Here is a 26,887-nt window from a genome sequence, read left to right as displayed (position 1 = left end):
AGCCTGTACTACACAGTAAAGTGGTAGCAATGGCTGAGCAGCCACACTTATCTCAAGAGTAAGTGAGCAGTATCAAATTGTTACACAAAGGACAGCAATTACTATGATTCAAACAAACACTGACTCAAGGTTTCTGAGTAAAAGAATATACATTTATTTATACATCAGTTGTTTAACATTTCACTAAAGTTAAGTCGTCTAAAAACCACACTCTTAATACACCACAACACTCCCAATAAGTTCCAAACAAGTTAAGCTCACAAAATGAAGTAGGAGTAAAATAGCACTCCAGCAATTTAAAAGGGAGGGAAAGACAAAGTTAAGTAGAAATGTAACCACACCAACAGGTAAATACGCAGGGCAATTGAGCAAGAGGAACTACAGTGATATAATCAGGTAGAAAAGGCTTAGGGCCAAAGTCAATAGGACAAAAGTCTTTTGCTCAAGATCACACATTTCAGGGTAGTTTGCAGTAAAGTTTGTGCCAAGAGTTCCGGACGAAGTTGGTCAGCAGAAAAGTTAGTGTTCAAAGAAGAGAAGGACAAGCCCTCGGATTGGAGAGAGATTTCACACACTTTCACCACGGCTGAATGAAACGAACATCCGGATTTGCACAGTACCTTAAAACGGAGCGGGAGCTGAGGCGGATGTTCCTGGTAGTTCCTGCAGGCTCACGGTTCCTGAAGCGACTGTTGGACTGACAAGAAGTAGGAAGACTGGAGGGTCCTGCACTACCCAGGGGAAAAAACAGTAGCAGAGTAAAGCAACGAATAAAAGGTGTGCTCCTTAAAGCCCAAGCAGGGTCCGACCTTCCTGGCTATCCGGCCCACTGTAGCTCTGTACAGTGAATTCGACCAGAGGAGGGGTCCTGGCTTGAAGTTTGGGCAAACTGGTTGGTCCCACCAGCTCAAGGGAAGAAGATTCCTAAAGTATCCTCTGTGTGGTTGGAGTTTGAAGATTCGGACCTGCAGCAGCGCTTCACCGGGCGGTTCAGTCGTTGTAGGGGTCCTCTTCTGTCAGCTCCTCGTCGGTTCTTTCCAGTGGCGACTCTGCCTTTCCAGTCCCAGAGACCTGCTTTTTATGCAGTTTTCCCCCATTCACGCAGCCTGACTGTCAATCGCACAGCAGGGTGGCTGTCCTGGCAAGGACAGTCACCCAGCCAATCAAACAGGAGTGCGACTTGGGTTACCAAGGGAACCCATGTCAGGGGTCCTAAGACCCCTCCCTCACATCCTGCCTACCCAGACTTTCAGGTGCCTTAGAGAGGGCTTCTGTGCAGAAGCCCGTGAAAAGACGGCGAACAAAGGAACCAAACCTGTGGTGTGCAGAGTAAAACACGAGAAAGACTTTTACAAAAAGAAATGGCGAATAAACCCAGCCGGAGCCAAAATAAAAGATATTTGTTAAACAGATTATGTTTGAGGCTAATATAATAGCCTAAAACAATACCATGGTTATTTAAGATAACCGCGGTATGAAAAATAGGGTAGCCTGGGGCGGAACATACTGTGGGGCCAGCCTCTGGCCCGGACGCTCCAGACAGGGGGGCCTTGGCACCAATCCCACCACACAGTCAGGGGCACAGCAAGTCTGCGGGGGGCCCTGGGCCCACTCACCCATGCCCCCCGGCTGGGGGGGGAGCTGCGCTCTGGAACCACCACCAGAGGAGCAACGCGCCCTCGGGGTGTCTTCCCCGCAGTACAAGACCCTCCTGGCGGGCGCAGCGGCCCTCCCGCATCCATCACCCCGTGGCCGACAACGGACTGAGGCGCTCCTGGAGCCTAGGGCAGGGTTCCGGGGTCAAGCTCCATCCATCACCCTGCAGCGTATGTTCTGGGGTCTGCTCTGGGCCCGCAGAGAGGTAGGGCGGCACCTACCGCAACAATCCAGCATCTACCAGCCCTGGTAGCCCAACGGCGGCATACAACAAGGGGGGACCAGTGACCTTTCATAGCAGTGGGGCCAGTGCTTTGTGACCCACGCCCATAGCCCTAGCACGAAGCTCTCAGCTCCCAAGACCACCTTCTAACCCTGGGGGTTCCTGGGAAGTCTCCTAACCCATCCGAGACTGCAATGGACTACCTTTCTCCCATTGTGCGGTCTCTGGAGTCCCCATACATTAACACCACTAGCCTCTAGCTCTGAGGAGGTTCTGCTTGGGGAAATCCGGGAATCCTGTTACCCCGCAGAGGGCATCACTGAATATACGCTCCGCCTAAGGGTTAGCTACTGGACTCAGGGAGGGAGCCCGCACTAACTGCCAGACTCCGAAGGTGGAAATCTACTAAGGCCCGCAACACAGAGGGGGTCCTTCTCCCCATCAGACGCCTCCCTGCACGCCCTGGACTAAGTGTGCCAATTGGCCCTACAATCCATTGGGTGGCGAAACTCCAATTCGGGTGGCCCACGAGGTCCCCCTGTTCTGCTGAATGGGGGGGCAGCAGCCTGGGTGCAACGGGGGAGTATCTCAACTGCTCGTTCCCCCCCGCTGCCTCACCCGGGTAAGGGTGGACTAAATCAATATGGCCAAGACCCTCAAAGCGACTAAGCAAACAGACATTACAGCATTATTAGCAACGCTGGCGGGGGAGCAAAAGAAGTGAGCGCTATGAAGGTGGGGCAGGAAGTAATCCGCCGGAAAGCCAGTCCTCCATGGGGTCACAAACTGTCACAAAATCAGACTTACAAGAGCTCCTATCTGCTCTCACCAAAGAATTTCAGAAAGGAACTGAAGAGGTAAAGAGTCAGATTGCAAGGCTGAACAAGTGAGTGGAGGAAATCGAATCAAGAACGGAAGAAATTGAGACCACACTGTATGAAGAGAACTTTGAGATCGGAGAAGGGGCAGATAGAATCAGAGCTCTGGAATCCAGGTGTGAGGCACTAGAGGCCAAGCAAGAAGATGCAGAAAATCGCTCTAGACGTAACAACATCCACCTGCAAGGAATTCTAATGTCGATCTCGGAGAAAGAGCTTCCCGCCTACGTAAGTGACCTCTTCCACTTCATTATTACCCTCCCAGATGCCTCCTCACTGCAACTCTATCGAGTGCACAGGGCAAGAACCAGACAAAGTTCCACCTCCGCAGCAGACGTACTAGTGAGAGTCCACTTCTACAGGTTTAAAGAGGAGATAATGCGTGAAGCCAGGGCCATGGAGCACATTCACTTCAGAGATGCATCAATCTCCCTCTTTTAGGATTTAGCAGCATCCACATTAGCCAAATGAAAGGCTCTCAGGCCCATGACTGACTGGCTCCGGGAGCGGAAAATCGTTTACCGATGGAACTTTCCTAAAGCCCTTGCCTTCATGTGGGAAGGTAAATCACGACAAATCCTCTCCCCGAAAGAGGCGGAAACCTTCTTGAACCTTGACTCAGAAGAGGAAGCCCCTGGGCACTCAAAGCCAAATCTCGAGGGAGTGGAGAGGGAACCCCTTAACGCCTGGTCCCGGTTGGAGGGTCGCCGCAGAGTGCGTGGACCTTCGGCCAAAGGGAAAAAACTGAACAACCGCTGAGACTGCCCTCCAGTGGCTCAGCGCCCTATCAGCAAGCCACAGATGTCAAACTGGTTTATGAGGAGCTCCCTTTGCTGACTCCTCTGGGACCCCACACCTTCCCCCGGGGGTCCCCGGAATGGAAGCCAAGCCCTCACAAATAGCCTCGACCCCTGGGGCCCCAGAGAGGTCAGTCTCCCACAACAACACTCGCCAAAGAAACCAAAGAATGCACACCCGCATTCTAACATTTTCACTGATACTGCCTGAGGCCCCCGGGCCTCGTACCGAATTGGTAGCTGTGGCCCAGCCGTTTGCCCCGTTCGTAGAAGGCTGGTCCCCAATACCTGTTTTTGGTTTTGTTCATGTTCTTGTTCTTTTTCTGTTAGTTCAGCTGGAGAAACGTGGGGTCCGGGAACCAAGAGGACATCACGATGGGGTGGGGAGCCACTCAATAAGAACTACAGCACAAGGGAGGATGACCATCACAGCAGTACTACTGAGATAATGTTCTTCCGCCCCACCGGGGATGGGGAGGCTAGGGCTTTGCAATCCAACAGGGACAGGATAAACCCTTCAACCATCTTATTCACAAATGGCCCAGCTGGATAGCGAACTCTCAGTGACGTCCTGGAATGTCCAGGGTCTAAATGCCCCTCGTAAAAGAAAATCGGTGGAGCACAGACTTTCTCAGCTGGCACCGCACATCATCTACTTACAGGAAATGCACCTCTTGGCGACAGATGAAAACCGTATCTCTTTCCATCAATACCCATAACGCTATTTAGCCTCTGCGGATCAAAAGAAAAGAGGGGTAGCCATACTAATAAGATGAGACCTGCCGCTAAAACAAATCACTGTTAAAAGAGACCCAGAGGGGCCCAAACGTCGCGCAAGGCACATTCCTCTGCAACCTCCTTCCCATACTCATAACCTTCACAGAGGGCCATTTAATAATGGGTGGCAATTTCAACTTAACACCAGACCCGAATCTGGAGAAAACGCTCCCCCCAACAAAGGACGACTTCGGCAAGGCTCTCGCCATGGCAGAATTTCTGAGAGAAACTGACACCATAGACGTATGGAGTCTTTACAACAGGGGGGTGAAGGACTATACATTCTTCTCTTATGCCCACCTCGGGCTCTCGAGGATCGACCTGCTGCTCCTTTCCAGTTCCCTCATCCCCTGTGTCGAAACCATTCAAATTGGACACAGAGCTCTATCGGACAACGCCCCGGTGACAATGACCCTAAGGGTACAAGGCTCGCCCGAGCTGGCTCAGCGATATTGGAAGCTACAGGACCATATTCTGTCAGACCTAGCCATCAGAATGGAAATTGCAGAGGCCCTCAAGTATTACTTCAAGGAGAACACCACCAGGGACACATCGGAATAGATCATTTGGGACGCAATGAAACCGGTCATTAGGGGCGTCGCAGGTGACGGCACAGCAAGGCTCCGACGTCTGAATAAGTTACAGCAGGATAAACTTGAGGGGGAGGTAATAGAAGCAGAGCTCAAACATTGCCAAACTAGAAAAGCTAGCCGCTAGTTCAAGAAAGTGAAAAGAATCCTAGAAATGCACTTAGCGGACAAAGCAGCCAGAGCATTAACTTACACCAAGTAATTCTACTATGTGAACAGCAACAAAGCAAACCGGCTTCTGGTCCACAAACTGAAAAAGCTCCAGTCGAGAAACAATATTCAGTGTCTCCTCGATAGCCAAGGGATCAATCGCCACTCCAACGCAGAGAAATTGGAAATCATGACGGCACACCACAAGGGGATCATGACAGGGCCACCAACGACAAAATCCGCACAGGCCTGATATCTAGCAGATATCTCCTCGACCCCCCGTATCCTCAACTGAAAATCCTAGAAGACCCAATCTCAGCGGAAGAGGTGAGCGAGGTTATCTCAACATTAATAAACTCGGCCCCGGGTCCAGATGGGCTCACGGCCCAATTATATAAGATGTTTGCCTACATCCTCGCTCCCCAGCTGGCAGCCCTGTGCAACTCATTCCTCTCATCGGGAACCACCACCCCCTCCATGGAGGAATCGCTAACGGTGCTCATACTGAAGTCCGGAAAGGATCGAAACCTCTGTGCCTCCTACAGACCCATCACACTTGAACATTTTTGCAAAAACCCTAGCGAACAGGCTGGCGCCCCTACTCCCAGACATTATCCACCCGGACCAGACCGGATTCATCCCCGGCCAGAGCACCCACGAAAACATAAGACCACCATAAATATCATTGAATCCGCCAACAGGAAGAGCCTGGAAATGATGGTCCTATCGCTTGACGATCCTAACGCCTTTGATATGCTAGACTGGGGCTGTATCCAAGAAACACTAAGACACTATGGGGTCGGCCATAATTTTATAAAATGGACACTTGCCAATTATCAACATCCCTCCACCAGGCTCCGAATGAATGGGACTAGATTGGATACAATCAAAATAACAAGCGGCACGAGGCAAGGATGTCCCCTTATCCCCCTCATCTTTGCACTGTCCATTGAGCCATTCGCAAATAGAATATGCCACAACGCGGCAATCCACGGCCTGGAAATCAAAGACCAAGTCTATAAAGCTGCCCTATACACCGACTATGTCCTGTTAACATTGGCCCAACCCAAGGAGTCCATAAAAGCACTGTGGTCGGAGCTCAAGGAATTTGGCGAGGCGTCAGGATTCCAGGTTAATCTCTCCAAGTCCACAGCAATGGGCGTCAATCTCCCTCGGACTCTGACAATGGGGCTGGAAAATGACTATGCAATACCTTGGGCGAAAGGGCAACTGCCCTATCTAGGGGTACAGCTTCCAGTCAATCCGAACAGAATATATAAAACGGACATCCCTCCTCTGTTTAAAGAACTCAAAAGCGACCTGGTACGCTGTTAGAAACAGGAAATCTCCTGGTTTGGGAGAATCACAGCCCTGAAAATGAACCAAATTCCCTGACTGTTTTATCACTGCTCAGCCTTGCCTACAACCATCCCAAAACAAGCGGTACAGAAGCTGCAAAGGAACATCATGAAATATATATGGGAAGGAAAGAAACTCCGAATTCCAAGGAGGATTATGCTCAGGGGATGGGCGTTGGGAGGTCTGGGAGCACCAGATGTAGCAAGATATATCCTGGCATCGCAGCTCTGGCAGGCCTTCACATGGAACGCTGTCACCCCAAAACCATGTTGGCTGGAGCTGGAGGAAGCCTGGAGCCCAGTCCCGATAAACTCACTACCGCACAGGAAGAGTCTCAGCAGTCGAACAAGCACGGAACCCCTCTCAGCAACCGAAAACACAGTGCAGAACTGGAGGAAAGCAGCGCGACTGTGGAAATACCGAAGCACAATAGGCCCTCTCATCCCAATCTGGGAGAACCCAGACTTCTCTCCTGGCACTAGCCCCAATAATTTTCATACATGGACAGAAGGAGGACTAGAGAAGGTTCAAGACTTTTTTGAGAATGGAAACCACCTGGACTTTGAAGCCTGCAAGGCGAAATTCAAGGTTCCGGAGACGGAGAGGTTCCGATATGCACAGCTGAGCCACTGGCTCTCAAGCAGGATTATGAAAAAGCACAGAAGCAGAGATCTCACAGCCCTGGAGCTAACTCTCACAGAGACACCCCCCAAGGGAAGAATATCAACCCTGTACAAGATCCTGGATAGAACCGACCCAGCCTGCAAGGAACCATACATGCGCAGATGGGAGGAAGACATAGGGAGGCCCATCAAGCCTGAGGAGTGGGCCCACATTTGGGCCAGAGCGAACAGAAGCTCTAAATGCATATCTAACAAAGAGGGGGTATTCAAGGTATGCTGTAGGTGGTACCGGACCCCGGAGATGCTCAATAAATGGGACCCAGCGATCCCTCCGCTTTGCTGGAGAGGTTGTCCGGACAAAGGCACGCTATATCATCTACTACGGTCATGCCCCAAAGCCACCCAATTTTGGAAAGCTGTGTTAGACCAGATCAAAGCGATCACTGGCCTCACAATCCCATGGGAACCCGGAATTGTCCTACTGGGAGCAAGTGGTGAGGGCCAATTCCCCATGTCGGGCCGCAGAGCAGAACTATGTGCCCACCTACTAACGGTGGCCAAAATCTCAATAGCCAGGCTCTGGAAAAACTCTGAAGGACCGGCAACCCAGATATGGTGGCCGAAATGCTGGGACATAATTGTGGCCGAGAAAAGAACAGCACTTAGGTTTGGAAACAGAGACAAATTCTATCAAACCTGGGCCCCTTTCCTGGGCTACACGCAGCAATATCCAGGCCTGGCTAGACGGGCTCCCACCCTCCGTTGGATGGACAAGCAAGATTAAAGAGGAGGTTGGAAAAGCAGGACACGACACACAGCCAGGGGGATCCAGCGGGAAAAGACATATGAGCCTGGAACTGCTACCTGCCTGCCGCCCCCCCTCCCGTCCGAAAGAGCCTTCTCAGCCCATTGAAGGCTCATGGCCACGGAGAACCTGCTCCCTCCCCATCCAAAGTCGAACTGCAAACTGCATCCGCTTTATCCCACCCCAATTTCCTGACCCAGCCCTTCTCTTCCCCCTTGTTCCCTTCTGAGACTCTATAGTTTTGTTGTTTATGTTTATTGGCTTCCTTAATGTCAAGCAAGCGAGGGCTGCATTTGGCGCATGTAATAGATTGCCACAATGTACTATTGCTTGTATAAAAACAATAAAAAGAGGTTTTGAAAAAAACAACACACACAGCAAAACACATGTAAGAGTGGGAAAAAGGCTCACACTCTTACCAGGTGAAAAAAATAAATCCTAGAAATCCAGCAAAGCTGCTGAGGGACTCAGTAGGTAAGGGAAATTAGCCATTTTGGTGAATTCCCCCTTACACTGCCCCCCCGCTACTCCCCCAGACTAAGGGACAGGAGGATTTAATCCACTCCTGGATGAACCTTTACCCCTAGTCGGTTAAAAACATCCTAGAGAGATCATCAGCATTTTGGTGGTGACATCCTGCTCTGTGCTCAATGGTGAAATCAAACCCTTGCAGGCAGATTGGCCATCTTAGAAGTTTTGAGTTTTCTCCTTTCATTTGCATTAACCATCTCAAGGGTTGGTGGTCAGTTTGAATCACAAAAGTAGATCCATACAGGTATGGTCTAAACTTCTTCAAAGACCACACAATGGCAAAACATTCACGCTCTATGGTTGCCCACCTTGTTTCTGGTTCCTTAAGTTTCCTACTGATGAAGCAAATGGGGTGCTCCATACCCTTCACATCCAGTTGACTAAGGACTGCACCTATAGCTGTATTGGATGCATCTGTCTGCACAATGAAGGGTTGGTGATAATCAGGAGCTCTTAGGACTGTAGCTTGACAAAGGGCTTTCTTCAGGTTTTCAAAGGCTTGAATGCACTCCTCATTCCATCTAACCTTTTTAGGGAATTTTGGAGTGGACATCACATTCAAGGGAGAAGCTAAGGTCCCATTGTTCTCTATGAAATTCCTGTAGTACCCAGTGAGACCTAGGAAAGCTCTCACTTGGGTTTAAGTAGTAGGAGTGGCTCAGTTTTGTACAGCTTGTACTTTGCTAGGCAATGGCTTTATTTCACCTCCTCCTACCTCATGACCAAGGTAGACCACTTTGCTCTGACCAATTTGACATTTGCTTGCCTTTATGGTCAGATGGGCCTGCTCAAGAGCCTGCAAAACATATCCCAGGTGATCAATATGTTCTTTCCATGTAGGGCTGAACACTGCAATGGCATCCAAGTATGCCATAAAGAAGTCCCCCATCCCATTCAGAACTTGATTAACCATCCTTTGAAATGTAGCAGGTGCATTTATTAGTCCAAAAGGCATACCCTTAAACTGATAGAGGCCTGCTGGGGTGGAGAATGCAGTTCTCTCCTTGGCATGGTCTCTCAGTGCTATTTGCCAATAGCCTGAGGTTAGATCAAATGTACTGAGGTACTTGGCTGAACACGTCTATCCACCAGTTCATCTGTCCTTGGCAAAGGATGGGTATCAGTCTTGGTGACTGCATTTAGAGCTCTATAGTCCACACAGAATCTCAACTCCTTGGATCCTGCCTTTGGTACTAGAACAACTGGACTAGACCATGGACTTGGAGGGCTCTATAACCCCGAGATCAAGCATCTTGTTGACCTCTTCTTTGATGTGGGATTTCACATGTTCGGACATTTGGTAACCTCTGCTTTTCACAGTTAAACAGTCACCAGTGAGAATATCATGCTGGCCCCAAAGGGTCAAGCATGGTGATAGTGAAAACAGGGAGACAAACTGATTCAACAGAACTGTGCACTCATCCTGTTGTTCAGAGGTCAGCTGAGAAGATAGATTAACTCCTTCTATTTTTTCATCTAAAGGTTGGCCTCTGAGGAGGTCAGGTAGAAGTTCACTCTCCTCTTCCTCTTGAGCTGAAGCTAGAAGCAAAGCTTCCACTTCTGGTCTCGAGACATATGCCTTTAAACGGTTGGTAGGAAAGACTCTGGGAGCCTCTTTAGGTCTGCTTAAGTCCACCAAATAGTCCACCTCTCCAGGTTTGCCCACAACCTTGAAGGGTCCTATCCATTTGTCCTGCAAGGTCCTCTGCCTTGTTGGCACCATAACTAATACAAGCTGGTCTTGAGTAAACTCAACCATGCTGGCCTTCTGGTCATGCCAATGTTTGACCAGAGCCTGACCTGCTTTCAGGTTATCACTTGCTTCTGTCATCATGTGTGAAATTCTCCTCCGGAGACCTTTCACATAGTCAGTCACTGTGACTGGCTTGGGGGAAGGAGCACTCTCCAACCCCTCCTTAATCAGGGCCAATGGACCTCTGGCTGGATTGCCATAGAGAGGTTTAAAGGGAATGTAACCAACTCCCTCCTGAGGGACTTCTCTATATGCAAAGAGAAGGCATGGCAGTAGAAGGTCCCACTTTTTTTTAAAGGGTTCTTCTAAAGCACCTATCATGCTCTTCATAGTATGATTAAACCTCTCTACCAGTCCATTTGTCTGTGGATAGTAGGCTGTAGAAAACTTGTAAGTGACACCACAGTTTTTCCACATGGCTTGCATGTAGTGGGACATAAAATTGGATCTCCTGTCGGATATCACTTCCTTAGGAAACCCTACTCTGGTAAAAATACCAAGTAGAGCCTTAGCCACAGCCTGAGCCGTAACAGTTCTCATAGGTATGGCTTCTGGGTATGTTGGTATGGCTTCTGAGTATCTTGTAGCAAGGTCTACTATAACCAGGATAAACCTGGTCCCTGAAGATGTAGGAGGGTCAAGGAGACTGATCATGTCAATGCCCACCCTCTCAAAAGGAACTCTCACCACTGGGAGATGGATGCATCAGGGGTGCCATATTCTTGGCTCCACTCTTGCCAGAGGTTTGGCAAGTGTGACAGCTCCTACACTTCTGAACCCATCTTGGGTGAATAGAAGTAGAGGGAGAGCCTTTCCTTGGTCTTTTTGAAACTGAAATGACCAGCCAACGGTATCTCATGGGCTAACTGTAGGAACTGGAGTCTGTTAGCAAGGGGCACTACAATTCTTTTGCAGTCCCCAGGGATAGACTCAGTCGGTTCACTGTAGAAGAGGCCATCTTCCCAGCTTAACCTGTGCTTTCCAACTTCTTGTCCATCAAGTTGGTTAGCAGCCTATTGTTGAAGACGTTCAAGGGTAGGACACTCTCTCTGTCCTTTGCAGAAATCTGCCCTGTTGGGTCCACCTTCTACCAGTAAAGACTGCAGCTCTGGATGGTCAACAGGGTCAAGATCTCCAACTAAGACAGTGTCTTCTTCCAGATCTTATTCTTCAGAAACTGGCTCAACCACACAAGGGTGTACCTCATACTCTGCCTCAGCAGATGGAAGAGTCACAGGTGTGACTTTGGACAATCTTGGGGATGTCCTTGTTGGTAACATAGGGGTGCTGTCTGACTTTTTCCTGGAGGTCTTGGGTTTCCCCTTTGCCTCTATGTTCGTAGAAATAGCAGTGAGCAACTCCTGTGGAGTGGGAGTGATAGTTCCCTCTATTAACTCCTCTGGAGAGCTTCTCAAGGTTCTCTCCCTTACAGACCCAGTGAGCTCCTGTTTCCTTTTACTGGGAGACCTGGGGGTGCTTGACACAACTCATAATCCATCCTATCCACCTCCCCACAGCTCCATCACAACATCAGATGAAACAGTGGGTAGCCTAGAGAAGGGCCAGGGAAGCAATTGATTCCCTGTAAGACCTTGAATACCATGGTTATATTCATACATTGCCAACCAATCAAAAATATCAAGCTTAACCTCATACATACCCACAATGTCTTTAGGCATACGGGGTCTCTTAGGACTGGAAGACCTAGACTCTGAGAAAGAAGCATTTTCAAGAGATAATCTTTTCATTTCTAGTTCATGATTCAACTGCATTTCTCTGAGCTTAAGTTCTCTGTGTTTTTGTTCAGTTTGAGCATTTAAACGTTTGAATTCAAGTACAAGCCTCATTTTCTCTAGAGCAGTGAATTCAGGACTGGGTGTAGGACCTGTGGGGGTCCCAGTGGACAAGGGTTTAGGTTGCTGAGCAGGCAGGGGAGCAGGGATGACTACTTTAGAGGACACATCTGCCTCTTCCAACTCATCAGTAACAGACATATTATCATCCTCAATACTTTCCACATTTGCTAGAGAGTCAGGTATTTCAGACCCACTCTCCAGACTTTGGTTCTTTAACAACTTTTCAATCAATTCAGACTTTTTACCTTTGGCAGAGAGTTTCCTTTCTTTACACAGATTTCTTAGATAATCTGCAGTGTAATTCAGGAAGGTCTCCTGACTGTGGCTTTCCATATCAGACATGATTAATGTTGCTTTTTAGTGATGTTAGCCTTGTGGTTAGTTGATCCAAGGTAATAGCAGCACTCTAAGGGCCTCATTACACGTTGTGCGGTAGGGATTTAACGTTACCGGTAAGGGAATACCGGTACCGTTAAATCCCCATGCCAATTACGACCTGGCCCACCGCTATTTGCGGCACTTCTAAGTACGGTGCCACTAATAGCGGCCAGGCCGCGGGCGCGCATCCGTCTATTCCGTAAATAACGCCATGCCGCTAATAGCACATCATCACAAGCCAGGCAGACGTGCTAATAGCGGCATGGAAAAGCCCCGAAAACCCTTTACCGGCATGGCGCAAATACCTGCATCGCGAACCACCCGTTATCAGAACCTAGCAGTGTTCCCACCTGCCACAGGTCGACAAAATCAGCACAGGTGGAGGCAATGGAGACTGTGGCAGCACAAAAGGAGCACACCACACCCCTTCACACACCCATTACCACACCAAAATGGTTCCAATACTAGCAGCATTACATGGGCTGGAGGACATGATTGCAGTGCAGCAGCAACAACAACAGGCAGCACAAAGGAGACGCAGGAGGAGAAGGAGGAGGATGGCAAGACAGGCGCAGCAAGCACCACCAGGGCACCTAGGCATACCACAGAGGCAGCCACCAATCCCCAGGATCCGAGCCAGTACATTAAACCTAACCCTGAGCAGATACACATCCTGCACCGTCTGGACCGGGATACCATCACCGGCATCATGTACATGACACATGACAACATTGTCAGCCTCTTAGACATCAGAACTGCCATACCCCCCTCTACAGAAGGTGGTTACTGTGCTCCATTTCCTGGCCACAGGCACCTACCAGCATACACTGGGGCAGATCCATGGCATCTCACAACCAGTATCCTCACGCACGATGAACCAGGTACTCAATGCCCTCCTGAAGCAGGCACGGATCACATATTCCTGCCACGGACTGCCCAGGAGATCGCAAACACCAAAGTTGGCTTCTATTCACTGGCAGGCATCCCAAGTTGCATCGGGACCAGCGACTCTACCCATGTGGAATTGGTGGTCCCACATCAAAATGAAGTAGTCTACCAAAACACCAAAATATTCCACTCCATCAAAGTGCAAATGGCATCTGACGCTAAGAAGATAATCACACATTGTTGTGCCCAATTTCACAGATCAACCCATGATTCCATGGCCCTGCGTAACTCAAACATGCCACGCTACATGGAGCGACAAGCCGGTCAACGTTCCTGGCTACTTGGTGAGTAGCAGGGAAAGCACATGGCAGTGTGATGTGGTGGGGAGAGATGCATACTCCTACTGGGTGTTGACTGTCGTCTGTAGGACAAATGGACATACAGATGTAGGCCAATGTCCATCAGGGAAGGCCGCAATGTCCTTGAGGAGAACCCACATGCAATTATGAGCTGCACAACATAGAGTACAATCCAGGTTTCCGAATATTGCACATCCATCCACATCCACATTGCACATCATGCCACACCACATACCACACAAATCAGCAACATGGCGTCAAGATGGTACTACAGAATCAGCACAGCACAACATCAAGACAGCAATGTGCCCTTCAATGCATGCAAAGGTAACACCCCTAGCCATACCATTGAACCACACACCTATAGCACCACTGAATTGATGCCACACAGCATGGCAACATCCTGGCCATCGCCTCTTGCATGGCCAGGAGGGACACGATGAGCGTCACCATCTGATGTATCAAATGTAATGAGATACAAGGGAGAACTATTATGGATGGAGATGGGTATTGTTGCCCTGATGTATGTGGTGAGGCCCACAAAGGACTGTCCCCAATGAAGTACACATACACAATGATGGAGACCAAGCCTGTGTTTCAAATTTTCAACAGTGTATTGTGATCATAATGTGTACAAAAAGTGCATGGCCCCAACTGTGCAAACACCCTTTTCCCCTCCCTCCTCCCCCCACAACACTCCCAAAAACACCATTTCCCCCTCCCCCCACAACACTCCCAAATACACCCTTTCCCCACTCCCCCACAACACTCCCAAAAACACCCTTTCCCCCTTCCCTCCTCCCCCCACAACACTCCCAAAAACACCCTTTCCCCCCTCCCCCCACAACACCCCCATGTGAGTTTCATAGTGTGCAGGTGTCCTGCTCGACATGTGCCAGCAAGTTCTTGATGGCCCTAATTCTCATGGGCTCCTCCGCCATTGGGTGGTTGGGATGGCGTGCTCCTCATGGTACGCAGAGGGCGGCGCCAGGGGCTTGTTTGTCGGGAACTCGCAGAGGAGGAGGTGCCCGGTTGATCCTGTGGTGGGGGGGGGTATTATCGCTCCATGGCATCCGCAATACGTGTGAGTGCCTGCCTAAATTGGGCCATTTCCTCACAAATCCTGTTTGTGCAGGCCTTCATGGCATCCCTTGTCTGGCTTGCATACAAACTAATGTCATCCCTCAGACGGGCTGCCTCTGCCACATGCTGGCCAACCAGCGCAGTTATTTCAACCCGCCTCTCGCTGATGGTAGCAAGGTCGTGTTGACTGGATCCAGCTGTTGGGGTGGCTGCTGCGCCCTGGTCCATGCCTCTGGCATCAGGTGAGGACACCTGAGGGCTCCATCGCCCTTCCAAAGGCTTGTTGCCTGATTCTACATGGCTACCTGATGGTGATAATGGTCTTGGGCTTGGCTCAATGGACCGTGGTGGGCTGGGGGTCTGGCTTTGAATCAGAACATCAATTGCCTCCTCAACGTCCGAAAGCGGGGCGGTGGCTGCTGCCTCACCAGTGGAACTGGTGGCAGCAGAGTGCAGGCCCTCTGTGCTGGTTTCCAATGTCATGGGGTACACTGCCGTGGGTGGAACAATTGCAGCAGCCGTGGCCTCAGGCTGTGTAGAACTGGTGCTCTTGCTGCCTTTGCCTCTCTGCTGCTGATCACTCCTCCCAGTTCTCCTTGAGGTGGTGGCGGTGTCCCGTCTGTCATGTGTCCTGGGCTTTTTCTTAGCTGGTGGAGCAGGTGTCACAGTGCCCGGCTCATCAGTGTCTGTCTGTGACCCTGTAGGGGACAAAAAAAGGGAATATCATTGTTTATGGTTCTACGTGCCTTATGCAGAATGTTTACGTCATGCCGCTCTATGCATTGGGGCCTCTTTATTTTGGAATCCGGTAATGGGGATGTCGGGTGGGTCATGCATGAATGGTTCTGTGTTGCATGTGTATGTGGTGATGCGTGTATGTAGGTTTGTGACTGGATCGATGGCCTGATTATGGACTCATATTTGGGGGGCCGATCACCCTTCACTGTGCATTGTTTGATGTATACACTCACCTCCATCTGATGAAGTGGGCGCACCATGCTCCATGTCTCCAACACCCTCGATCGATTCCACACCAATTGTGGTGGCGCAGGTCTCCTCCCACTCCCGGAGTTTTATAGGGGAATCTGCGCCATCTCCTGTGGCCATTGCCAGCTTGTGATTCACGGACAGGATGTTTCGTACACTGACCCGTCGTTCGTCCCACCGCTTTCGGCAGTCCTTGACAGTGCGGGTGGTGGTGCCCAACGCACTGACTTTGTGGGCAACCACTGCCCAGATGGCCTTTTTCTTGAGGAGGGTCTCCCGCCGCATGTCATTTGTAAAAACGACATTGGCATTTTCCGCAAGTGTCTGAGTAAGCATGATCAGCTCCTCGTCGCTGAATTTTTATTTTCGCTGGCGATCAGCGCCTTTCTTGAGGGCCTTGGGCATCTTCGCGCTGTCCTGGATGATTTTGCGTTGGAGTCTTGCCGAAAGAGGTCCTGGATGCAGAGGATGGCAATGGATTGTGTTTTTAAAGATGGCCACCGTGCTCCTTCCCGTTCCTGTGCGATGACGCTATTTCCTGTTCCGCATTTTAACGGTTACCGCTAATAGCGGTGACCGCTATTTGCATGCAGAGTGAGGGCGGAGGTGCTATCTGCACTTTCGTCGAAGCCGGTAAGGGACTTTTTTGGGTCTTTAGCGGCATGGCGGTAGGGTCATTACCGGCATGGCGCTATGCTCGTGTCCGCATACTCGTAATGGTACGCTATTAGCGGACACGTTAATAGCGCAATGCCGGTAAATGTTGATTTTTACCGCATGTAATGAGGCCCTAAGTGTAATTACTTGATCCTCACCGCTGTACACCAGTGTTAGGCAGAATTATATACAGTACCCTTTGGGAACACCACACACAATTAAGACTACAAGTGACAGTACAAATTCACCTTTGGTACAAGCCTGTACTACACAGTAAAGTGGTAGCGATGGCTGAGCAGCCAGACTTATCTCAAGCGTAAGTGAGCAGTATCAAATAGTTACACAAAGACAGCAATTACTATGATTCAAACACGCACTGACTCGAGGTTTCTGAGTAAAAGAATATACATTTATTTACACATCAGTTGTATAACATTTCACTAAAGTAAAGCAGTCTAAAAATCACACCCTTAATACACCACAGCACTCCCAATAAGTTCCAGTCAAGTTAAGCTCACAAAATGAAGTGGGAGCAAAATGACACTCCAGCAATTTAAAAGGGCCTTCAATTTAAAAGGCAGGAAAAGACAAAGTTAAGTAGAAATTGAACCACACCAACAGGTAAGTACTCAGGGCAATTGAGCAAGAGGAACTACAGTGATAGAATCAGGTAGAATAGGCTTAGGGCCAAAGTCAATAGGACAAAAGTCTTTTGCTCAAGATCACACAGTTCAAGGTAGTTTGCGGTAAAGTTCGTGTCACAAGTTCCGGACGAAGTTGGTCAGAGGAAAAGTTAGTGTTAAAAGAAGAGAAGGACAAGCCCTCGGATAGGAGAAAGATTTCACACACTTTCACCGCGGCTGAACGAAATGAACAACCTGATTTGCACAGTACCTTAAAATGGAGAGGGAGCTGTAGCTGAGGCGGACGTTCCTGGTAGTTCCTGCAGGCTCACGGTTCCTGAAGCGACTGTCGGACTGACAAGAAGTAGGAAGACTGGAAGGTCCTGCACTACCCATGGAAGAAACCAGCAGCAGAGCAAAGCAACATATAAAAGGTGTGCTCCTTAAAACCCAAGCAGGGTCCGGCCTTCCTGGCTATCCGGCCCACTGTAGCTCTGTTCAGCGAATTCGACCAGAGGAGGGGTCCTGGCTTGAAGTTTGGGAAAACTGGTTGGTCCCACTAGCTCAAGGGAAGAAGATTCCTGGAGGATACTCTCTGTCGTTGGAGTTTGAAGATTCAGACCTGCAGCAGGGCTTCACCGGGCGGTCCAGTCGTTGTAGGGGTCCTCTTCTGTCAGCTCCTCGTCGGTTCTTTCGTTCCAGTGGCGACTCTGCCTTTCCAGTCCCAGAGACCTGCTTTTTATGCAGTTTTCTCCCATTCAAACAGCCTGGCTGTCAATCACACAGCAGGGTGGCTGTCCTGGCAAGGACAGTCACCCAGCCAATCAAAAAGGAGTGCGACTTGGGTTACCAAGGGAACCCATGGCAGGGGTCCTAAGACCCCTCCCTCACATTCTGCCTACACAGACTTTCAGGCGCCTTAAGGAGGGCTTCTGTGCAGAAGCCTGCGAAAAGACGGCGAACAAAGGAACCAAACCTGGTTTGGCACGCAGAGTAAAACGCGAGAAAGACACGGAGCCGAAATAAAATATATTTGGTCAAGCGGATTTATGTTTGAGGCTAATAAAATGGCCTAAAACAATACCATGGTTATTTAAGATAACCATGGTATGAAAAATAGGGTAGGTACCACTGCCACCAGCCAAGTCTTAATGAAAAGGGAGCAAAACAATGCTCCAAGTGAAACAGACGAAAAGGGATAAATATTAACCCTTTTCAATACTCCATGTAACATGGGGTGTACTGAGTCTGTGGTTAAAGAGACTAAATAAAGTTAATGGCACCTTTATCTTTTCTGGGGGACAATAGTCAGCCCCAGAAAATGGAGGCAGAGGTCAGAAGTCTAAAAGACAACCCTGTGTCACTACACTGAAGGTGCTGTGTAACACGCAGTAAAAATGATGCCCATGGAGTAGGTGAGGCTCCTTACCCCAAGATCACACAAATTGTAAAAACACACACAGCAAAAAACATGTAAGAGTGGGAAAAAGGCTCACACTCTTACCAGGTGAAAAAAATAAATCCTAGAAATCAGCAAAGCTGCTGAGGGACTCAGTAGGTAAGGGAAATGTGCCATTTTGGAGAATTATCCCTAACAGCAGATTTGCCGCTATTAATATGGTTACCCTTCCCCAGTTTCTCTATCTATTCCAGGCCCTACCAGTACCCATTCTTAACGGTTGTTTCAGCGATTTAAGAAAAATCACCAGCAACTTTATTTAGGCAGCAAGAGGCCCAGGATTAGCCACCAACTTTTAACAGCACCCAAGAGGGGAGGAGGGATGGCACTTCCAAATTTCCAACTGTATTTCGAAGCAGCCAAGATTCGGATAATAAGGGAATGGTTTGCAGGGAACTACGGAAAGTTGTGGGTGGGCATGCACCGGGCTGTCACTAAACATGAGTTGAAGGACGTCCTTTGGCTCTCGAGACCAGACAGACCCTAGCATATTTATCTGAGCTCCATCACAGAACTGGTAACTGTCTCCTGGGGTAAACTGGATAAAAAAACATGGCATCATCTCCTTTACTTCTCCCTTCATGCCTATGTTCCTAAATCTGTTATTTTAACTGGGAATGGCGCTGGGGACATTTTACAAATGGCAGACCGGTGGGTGCCGAAGGCTGAGAGACATGTTCCAGGGGCAAGCAATCCGATCCTTTGTAGAATGCATCAGAGCTTTGGTGTGGACGAAAGGGAGAGGCTGAGGGATTTCCAGATCAGGCACTGGCTGTTCTGCCCTGAGGTCAGGTCGGTGGCTCTTTGCTCGCTTACACCCTTTGAAAAGTTTATTGCCACTCAGGACGGGTCAAGGGGTCTCATATCGGGTTCATACAAAGTTGTAGATGAGGCTGTCTGATGTATGGCCATATCTTCTGTGGTTACTGGGGAAAAAACCACTGGGAAGGAAGATACCCTAAGAAAAGACTCATTCCCAAATTGCTTAAGTGCTTGCAGCTTCAGCAAGCATGGTACAAGATAATATATAGGTGGCACTGCACCCCGGCCAGGATTAAAAAGCTTTTTACAGAGTCTTCTCAGGTTTACTTGATGGAGTGCAGGGGTATGGGTTCTTGGTCCCACATATGTGGAGATGGCCCAAAATAGGGCCCTTCTGCAGGGAAGTCCAGAATGCACAGGCCCAGGTGTTCGGTGTAGATGCAATGACATCCCCGGAGGAAGACCTGCTGGGGCTGGACGTGGTGTCCCCAGGAGGTATGACCAGAACAAAACGGAAAGCCTGCATAGTTTTCACACTTGCCACCATGCTGCTAATTGCGCAATGATGGAAGGGGGCGGAAATTCCATCTCTACAAGATTGTATCCGGGTGGTCTGGGACTTTGTGGCCCTCAAATGGGCTTCATATGCCATAAATAATTAAGTGTCTTGTTTCGCTGGTGACTGGAGGGAAGTTCTAACATTTCTCAAGGAGGACTTTAAAGTGCAGTGGTGCCCGCAGCGACTGAAACTTCTAGAAATTACTTGTACTATTTCCCTGAAGGGGTGTTGAACCCATAGTATGTTAGGCTCAGAGATCTTGTCTGGGGGAGGGGGAACGGGAGTTGGGGGGGAATGGGAGTTTTGTTTGGGGTTATTTGGAGGTTTGTATTCTTGTCCATGAGTTAATTATGCATATTGTTGTCCCCTTGAACTTGAATAAACAGAATTTAAAAAAAAGAAAAACAAAACATTCAGTCAATACATATATTTGATCTTTGGTAGATATATTTTATCAGCAGAATGACCACATTTTTCATGCCACGATAGGTCAGACACAATTGCATTTTAAAACCTCTTTCAAATAGGAACAGGTCTCGCTTATCTGTACCTGAAATAGAACCAGCAACAGCAGAACTGTGCCAGCTCCATGGCAGTCTGGCTACATTGGATTTGGCAGAGCAGTGCAGCAATCTGACTGCACAAATACAATTAATCACAGTTTTAATTCAATTGCACTTTAAAGTATATGTTGCAAATGCAATCAGGGAATAAGCAGTCAAGACCCTGTTCATTTACATACAAAAGGGCAAGTATCTTTGGAGATATACTGGTGATCAGTTACAGAAATGCTGGCTTGCTGTACTTGTGTGTTCATTATTTCGTATTGGAATGTTCAATTACTGGAGTTGTTATGGATTGTGAGCAGTGAGAGGGCAAGTTAGTGGACGTGACTGACAACTTGTGACCATTTCTCTCATTGATGATAGAAATCAGATGATCTGACCAGGGTGCCCAGAGGGGCTGGATTGTTCAGGTTTCCACCCACCATCCAGTGCCCATCTTCAAGTTCCAAGGCCAAACAGCAATAGGCTAGAACTGTTTTTCCTTTTTTTGGTTAATATTAGTACATGTTGTAAATGTTTCTTGTTCTGACTCAGAACATGTGGAAGTCATCACTATTACTAAGAAAGCATCAAGTTATTCACAGAATAATTTATGAAGGCATTAGTAAAATACAACAGTGTTTCTTCGTCCTGAAAGCGTTTTTCCATTTGTCCAAAAAGCCGTTTTCAATTTGTCTCATAAGCATTTCAGGTGACAAGCACCACAAAGATTCAGTTCCGTATAGAATCAAGGGTAAGGGACTTCTGTTCTTAATTGTCACCCAATTGAAGACTCTCTACAGACTTGGAGTGGCCTATAGGGCAATAGGGTAATGGCCGAACCAAAAACGCAAAATGATGATTTGGGCCCGGTTTTTTTGGTCAAAGCGGGCCACTTTTTTGGCCAATGTCGACCAGGTTGATAAGTTACTTCGCCATGCGGGTAGTAGTTTTGACCAGTGTTACTGAATAAATAGTCTTTAAAATGCACAATTTGCATGGCATTTTATCAAAAAACTACCCCTTGGGCACTACTCAAAGGGTCTGTCACAAAAGGAATGAATTGTCATGTGCAACTGGGGCCACTCTTTAATTGGTGCTAGAGACAATTTTATGCCCCAGTCCGACCCTGCCTCGTATATTCAGGTGCATACATTCCCAAGAGCAGAGGAGATGATGCCAGGGACTTAGAATGCTGAATAATGCTTTGTTCTAGGTCTTCATCAATATAGTTTTTCAAATTTTTAACTTTCTAAGTAACGAACTAATCATGCTGCATTGAAGTGTGGCCCCATAATGCAAATCAGTCTGGCAATCAAAATCTGCACTCTCAAAATAAACGATATTTGGAACCTTGATGCTAAATAGTAAACCGTGAACACCACCTCTGTTACTGGAAGGGAAATGACACTCCCCAGGTTGAGCATGACCCTGGTACAATATTTTAATGTGAATAGAGGATGTTTTTCCTATTCAGTGGTTGGGTTGGGATCAGTTATCCAGTCAATCTCTATGATCATGCACAGCTTTGGGGCATCAATTGTGAAAAACAAATGCTTTTCTCTATGACCATCTTAAAAATAAAAGCATGGAAAAAGGTCTCAGTATGAAGAGTTCTCAGACCTGACATTAAGTTAGCCTCATTGTTTTTCCAGATTTTGGATCTACAAAATGTCCAGTGGCCCTAAAATCTAACATTGCTAAAACCCTATTGTCCAGTATTAAGTAGATTTTAAACTTGCAACAGTGTTCATGTAGGCCACAGAGGACAACAGAGTGCACCTTAAACTCTATGAGGTGTCTTAGGTGTTACTGCCCCACATCTTGACGCGGTTTCCCTGCTCTGATGTCTTTGGTTTTGCTACAGACAAAATGACCTGCGGCTGCCGTGTAGACACTGTATCTATGCTCTTCACTAACTTATCCATCGATAAAGGGCCCAGTACGCCCCAGACATTCATGGGTTCTAGTAACCTGTGCTGTCCTTATGTACATCTGCCAAAGCTGAACCTTTATCCTACCTTACTGTCACTACTTTTAAACTATTAATTGGGAGACATGCGCCACATTTATCGGAACAGAATTCAAATTAGGATTTGTTCATTTGTGTATGTTTGAGCTCTCCCACCTGCGCTAGTATGTCTTTTAAATCATTATGTGAAACTTCACAATATCCCAGGAAACCCCTTCTGTGAAGGAAAACTACCATCTGCATATCTATTGTTGGTGGTTCTACCGAACTATCCTGAACAGGATCCACCCATCTTTTGTGCCCTCAAACCCCTGACAGTACATTTTGAAGTATAGTGCTGCCAATGCGTGGCCTCCCAAAGCGCCACCACTGTACTGAGGAGCAAGACAGGAGTTGGTGAGCAACAAAAGCATGGTGAAGTGGGTATGGGGAAAGTGTGAAAAAGGAGGCTAGGGGAGGCTAACAAAAAATCTTATGATACCAGGGCAGAGTGGTGGAGGAACGGGGAAGTCCCTATGAGGGTGTGCATTGTGAGCCTGGTGCTGTGACTTTCTTGAGGGACACAGTAAAGAACAGATCACCACGGTGGTGTTTAGGCAGGTGCCCTGGAGATTGGTAGCAAGGGCGAGAAAAAGGTACCAGCACCAAACCAGCCTAGACTTGTGGGAGGCTTTCCTGGCCCATGTGGCACTGTACTTGTAGCCATGTCGATGCATCTACTATGTACAGCTCACACACGCTTCTCAGCTAGGTTTATGCTTTACAAAATTCTATACTTGCAATCAGTCGTATCCATTTTGAACATGGAACCTATCTACAAAAGCAGCTACAAAAGCAGCTTGATCAACCGTATCTTGTGACAATACCTGCCTTCAAAATAATGCATTCTCAGTCTTTAATACTTTGCTCCATTAATTCCCCATCGACACTAGTCCCGGTATATGGTGGATTATCACTGCTTGGTTGGTACAATATTCTTGGGCTTTGCAGTCTATCGTCAAGATTAGTATAATGCCTGAATGTTATCCCACAGTCACCATCGAGATCTCATGCGTACCACCTTCGTGAGTATCCGACGAAGTTGCAACACAACCCCACAGATAATGTTTTTTTGGGAATGGCCTCGCCTAGGAAAGTATTTTTCTGTTCTACTTTAATTAATCAGATTGGACGTTCGCTGGTGCACCAGCAGCATTAAAGACTGCAGGGCTGGTCCCTTCATGATTTAGGGCTACTTCTCTGCGTGTGATTTCCCTCATCTTCCTTCTCATGCCAAGCTGTCTATGATAATAATAAATAGTACAAAGCTAGCATTTTGTAAAGAGAAGTTTTTTGTTCACAGAAATCTTTCCATGGCTACTTAATACATTCAAATACGTGATCTAGATTAGCGCTTTCTGCTTATCTATTTGTGTGGTACTTGCAATGGACCTCAGTGCACATTGCAGCCGAACTTGTTAAGATTGTTATTAGGAGGCGCCAAGGAGACTTTGCTATATGTGGGTACTGCACTTTGTCCTTGTGATTCTTTCTGGTGTTCATAAGTGTTTGTGAGCCCAGCTGGAGGCTAAATGACTTTGCTCCAACTTAACCAACCAATGCGTATGATGACGTGTCACCTAATCCGCCCATCAAAGGAACACATTGGTGAGAACACCTACAGGAGAGGCCTGCTGATGAGTGACACTGAATACTTGGCTGATGTCTGTTGCCTCCCCATCTCATACCAGTAGTATAAGACCCACACAGATATGTCACAAGACACTTTTTTGTATTAACATTACATATATATATATATATATATATATATATATATATATATATGATTTTAAAATGTGCACCTCCTTATGCACATGCTTAGTAAAGTCACTCCTATGCTCTACTGCAACCAGAGAGCGGATTTAGTTGGTGCCACAATACGATATATTCTGTTTTCTTCAAACACTTGAAAGGGTTGCAATTGGTCCAAAAGCATACTGCTGCTCTGCAATTCATACACTGGCTTCCGATAAAACATTGGCTTGTCTGCAAGCTTTTGTGCAGGACTTGTAGGTCATGCAGTACCTACTGGCGGCGGTTTCCAGGTATGTCTGCTCGCAAATGCCCCTTTCCAACCTGGTCCAGAACCTGAGTTCCGCCTTGGAACCCATAACCATCCCATGATCATTCAACCAAATAGTTTGGGAGGCAAAGCTATGCAGTTAATAGACATAGTGGTTGGAACAAATTGACTCTAGCATGGATTACCTGAAACTCTGTAAAGGACTGGAAACTGTTCCCTTCTGCAAAGCCTAAGGCCATAAGTAACAACTAACAAGACCTAGAGTGCAATTCTGAGCCTAATCTTAAATTTGTCCACGGGTCCACTGTAACTCCCCTTTTAGTTCCTTCCCATAATTTTACTTTTTGACCCTGACCAATAAGTAGTGAAATAGAAAATGTGGTCAGATCTTTTCTCTTCATAGTACTTTTTTGGGATTTCTACGACCCATATGCCAGTTATCTCAATGCAGGAATATTTGGGAGCTACTTGTTTGTGTGTTTGCAATTGTGTTATTTAAGTACTAGTGCAATCAACTGAATGTAGGCATGTTTACGGAGGAAACTTTGTGACCTACTTGTACAGTATAATGTACAGGCTGTCTGCAGACAGTACACCGATTAACTTTCCTGCTATGCCTTTTTTTGCTGTTGTAGTTCCCGTCGTTTATCCATACACAAAAGAGGAACCCTCAGACACATATGAAGGATCCTGACATGATGTGGGACTTCTGGAGTCTTCGTCCTGAATCTCTGCATCAGGTAGTTAAACCTAATTTTAATTTGTTGCACATATCGGAAGAAGGTAATTATCAAGATGTCATATTTTCACATCTTTATATCGCATTGTAACCTTTGTTTTTTTAGTTCTTCTCTGGTTGACCTGAAAATGATCAGTTGTATGCCGGTATAAAGTTTGGCGATTTGACAATGTATAGTAATTGAATATTGGAGTTTAAAGAAGTGCATTTCGTTGTAAGCTGTATTTTTGTATAATTGCACCCCATCATGGTATGTCATTTTCACATGGCGAGATACCCGTTCTATATCATATGGACTTTCATAGTTCTCTGTAGTTTTAAAGCTTTGTATAGTAAGTACATTGCACACTCAGACTTTTGTGCATAAACATGATTTTTGTTGTTCTGGAGGTACAGATAATTTCAGTAACATATTTGGCTGTACCCGATATTTGTTTTCATGTATCTGCAAAAATATAATTTCAATCTGCATGCCCTGTGACTAATATATTCCATTATGTCACTATCACTGTAAGCACATTTCCATGCGGGCTGCCCCCAATAAATGTTAGTATTGCCACTGAAAGAAAACGTCCTTGCTTGATTTTCCCTATACGTAGCATGCACCTGCAGGCAATCCTTGTCAGTAAAACACAAACACACGCACAGCCACAAACACACAATGCTTACCTTTTCCCTCAATGATGGTGTCCGCTCTCCCTTGGGGGCTTTTTCTGGGGGCAGGCAGGTGGTGGCAGCACGATGCTGGATTGAGGGGTTTAGTGCCTACCTTCACTTTTCCCTCACTCTGGTTAGTATTCAGGTTGGGTCTGCATTTTCTCGCCACCCGTACCGTGAGGCATTTAGAGAGGCAGGTAAAGACTTTCTTCGGGTCATATGGGGCTGTAATTTAAACTTGTAGCGTCAGTAAGTGGATCTCTAGCCTGCACAGTGCTGTGTATGAGTTAGGGTTGGTGCTGTTTTACAATTGCCCTTCCCCGTGCATAGTGCTGGTCAGGGAGAAAAGAATACTAGTAATTACATCTGCAGACTTTTGATATTGTCCCCTTTCAGCATGGAGTGAGTGAAAGGGAATCCCACCACATTGCAAATGGATTGCCTTGTAGGAAACAGGGTGATGAAAAGAGAAGGTAGTTTCTGTCCCTTCAATACACACCAGTTGCAACTCTTTGCTCCATATACAATAATAATAACAATACCCCAATGGCGTAACACAAAATGTGGGGGCCCCCCTGCGAGCCATGCTAAGGGGGGCCCCCCAACTCAGCAACAAATCCAGGGTCGCGCCACACTCTGTGCCGACCTAGATTATCACACTTGGGCAATACGCACGAACGTGCTGCTGAAGGGATATGCCACACACTGCACTAGGTACTTAATATAATATACAGCACACTTTCTGAGAAAAATTGGCTAACAAGCCAGAGTGTTTGCAATTGTTTTGTATGGTAACACCAATCCAATAGGTGCAAGTCACCAACAGTGTACAGGAACATTGATGCTTTGCTATTAAAAATGCCATGCCACAATAAAAACATGTCCCACTGGCTGCACAATGTAGACCATTGTAGACACGTAATCACAATATAGTAAAGCTTGCCAGGCCACATTTAGACATATCTAGACTGGTTGCACCAAAATGCCAGTCGAAGTAATAACACTCATCAAGAAAAGAACACAAATTCAAGCCTGTGTCTCTGTGGCCTCTAGCAACACGGCCAAACTTTTTAAAATCTGAAAGGAACTGGTCAATCCTGTTGCGGTCTTTACCTCTCCTGTTCCCTCCCAGGCCCTCTGTATGGCTATGTCATATCAC

General features: G+C 47.4%; 1 protein-coding gene across 2 annotated transcripts in view; it reads left to right on the top strand.

The window, feature by feature from the left end:
* The window catches only part of LOC138503557 (catalase-like), an 833,069-nt gene that overhangs the window by 323,380 nt on the left and 482,802 nt on the right, over positions 1–26,887 (top strand). For both annotated transcript variants that reach the window (XM_069623378.1, XM_069623377.1), the window contains exon 5: positions 24,968–25,072. In XM_069623378.1, coding sequence (XP_069479479.1) covers positions 24,968–25,072 — 105 coding nt within the window. The remainder of the gene's footprint in view (positions 1–24,967; positions 25,073–26,887) is intronic.

This window comes from Ambystoma mexicanum, chromosome 11, assembly GCF_040938575.1.
Source record: "Ambystoma mexicanum isolate Mex_15411 chromosome 11, UKY_AmexF1_1, whole genome shotgun sequence".
NCBI lineage: Eukaryota > Metazoa > Chordata > Amphibia > Caudata > Ambystomatidae > Ambystoma > Ambystoma mexicanum.
Note: the sequence above shows the minus strand (reverse complement) of the source record. Positions and strands in the feature narration are given on the sequence as shown.